The sequence below is a fragment of the Empidonax traillii genome, unplaced genomic scaffold (assembly GCF_003031625.1).
Source record: "Empidonax traillii isolate 1590-97213 ecotype Southwest subspecies unplaced genomic scaffold, ASM303162v1 scaffold4140:size10065, whole genome shotgun sequence".
NCBI classification, from domain to species: domain Eukaryota; kingdom Metazoa; phylum Chordata; class Aves; order Passeriformes; family Tyrannidae; genus Empidonax; species Empidonax traillii.
This window is the reverse complement of record NW_020959333.1, coordinates 8,529-10,065: the sequence shown is the minus strand read 5'-3', so window position 1 is coordinate 10,065 and position 1,537 is coordinate 8,529. Positions and strand designations below refer to the sequence as shown.

General features: G+C 68.2%; 1 protein-coding gene across 1 annotated transcript; it reads left to right on the top strand.

Moving 5' to 3' along the window:
- Positions 1-322: 322 nt before the first annotated feature.
- On the top strand, positions 323-1,526 carry LOC114072850 (neutral alpha-glucosidase AB-like; the record flags this gene model as incomplete). Its single annotated transcript, XM_027910678.1, has 4 exons — positions 323-412; positions 493-601; positions 852-979; positions 1,302-1,526. Coding segments are annotated over 4 exons (511 nt in total), but the record flags the coding sequence as incomplete, so codon positions are not given.
- Positions 1,527-1,537: the final 11 nt, after the last annotated feature.

Genomic DNA, 1,537 nt, shown 5'->3' with positions numbered 1-1,537 from the left:
GTGCCCCCCGCCTGGTGGATGTTGGGGGGGTCCCTGACCCACCCCCCGGTGGGTTTGGGGGTTCCAGAGCTCCCCTGAGCCCCCTGACTCCCCCAGGTGGGTTCTGGGGTTCCAGCCTCCCTGTGCCCCCCACGGTGGCTTTGGGGGGTCTCTGTCCCCTCAGGTGGGTTTTGGGGGACCCATGGCCCTGCCTGGTGTGTTATTGGGGGTCCCTGTCCCCCCTGACCCCCCCTGTCCCCCCAGGTGGCCGCTGTGGCTGACCCTGTTCCTGGGGGTCTCTCTGGGGGTCCCTGACCCCCCCTGTCCCCCCCTGTCCCCCCAGGTGGCCGCTGTGGCTGACCCTGTTCCTGGGGGTCTCTCTCGCCGTCGACCGAAGCAACTTCAAGACCTGCGACCAGAGCGGCTTCTGCAGGTCTGGGGGGCGTTTGGGGACCCCCCTGGGGGGGATCACGGCCCAGGGGGGTCACTGAGGACCTTTGTCCCCCCCACCAGGCGCCAGCGCCGGATCCAGCCGGGAAATTCCCCGTTCCGGGCCCTGCTGGAGTCGCTGGAGCTCGGCCAGGACTCGGCCCGGGTGCAGCTGGTCAATGAGGTGACACAGGTGAGGGGACAGGGGGGTCACAGAGGGGTCACTGCCCCCCAAAACAACCCCAATTCACCTGGTCAATGAGGTGACACAGGTGAGGGGACAGGGGGGTCACAGAGGGGTCACTGCCCCCCAAAACAACCCCAATTCACCTGGTCAATGAGGTGACACAGGTGAGGGGACAGGGGGGTGTCACCGTGCCCCTGTCCCAGCTGTCCCAGGGTGGGTGACCCCCCCAGTGACCCCATCTGTGCCCCCCTGGCAGGTCCCCCTGCTCCTGGAGATCTGGGGGCTCCAGGGGAACATGACGCGGTTCCGGATCTCGGAGCTGAACCCGCTGCGGCCCCGGTTCCAAGTGCCCGACGTGCTGGTGGGGGACCCCAAAACCGAGAGGTGAGGGGGGCTGGGACCCCAAAACCGAGAGGTCAGAGGGGCTGGGACCCCAAATATGAGAGGTCAGAGGGGCTGGGACCCCAAATATGAGAGGTGAGGGGAGCTGGGAACCCAAAACCGAGAGGTGAGGGTGGACAATGCAGCTTCTGGGGGTCCCCAGGGATGACAAAGATTTGGGGGGGTCTCCAGAGGGGGTTCCAGTGTCCCCCAGTTGCTGCTTCCCCCAGGCTGGTGGGGGGAGAGGAAGGGGGGACTCTGGAGCTGTCCCTGAGCACAGGGGGGGCTCAGGGGGGTCCCAATTCCCCCAATCCCCCCATTGCAGGCTGGCAGTGACGGGCAGGGACGGGGGCACCCTGGAGCTGTCCCTGGGCCCGGGGGGGCTGCGCCTGCTGGTGACGGAGCGGCCGTTCCGGATGGATCTGCTGCGGGAGCGGGAGCTGCTCTGCAGCGTCAACGCCCGCGGCCTCCTCGTCTTCGAGCACCTGCGGCGCCGCCGGGACTCGTGAGTGACCCCCAGAGCCCCCCAGAGCCCCCCAGACCCCTCGTAGAGCCCCCCAG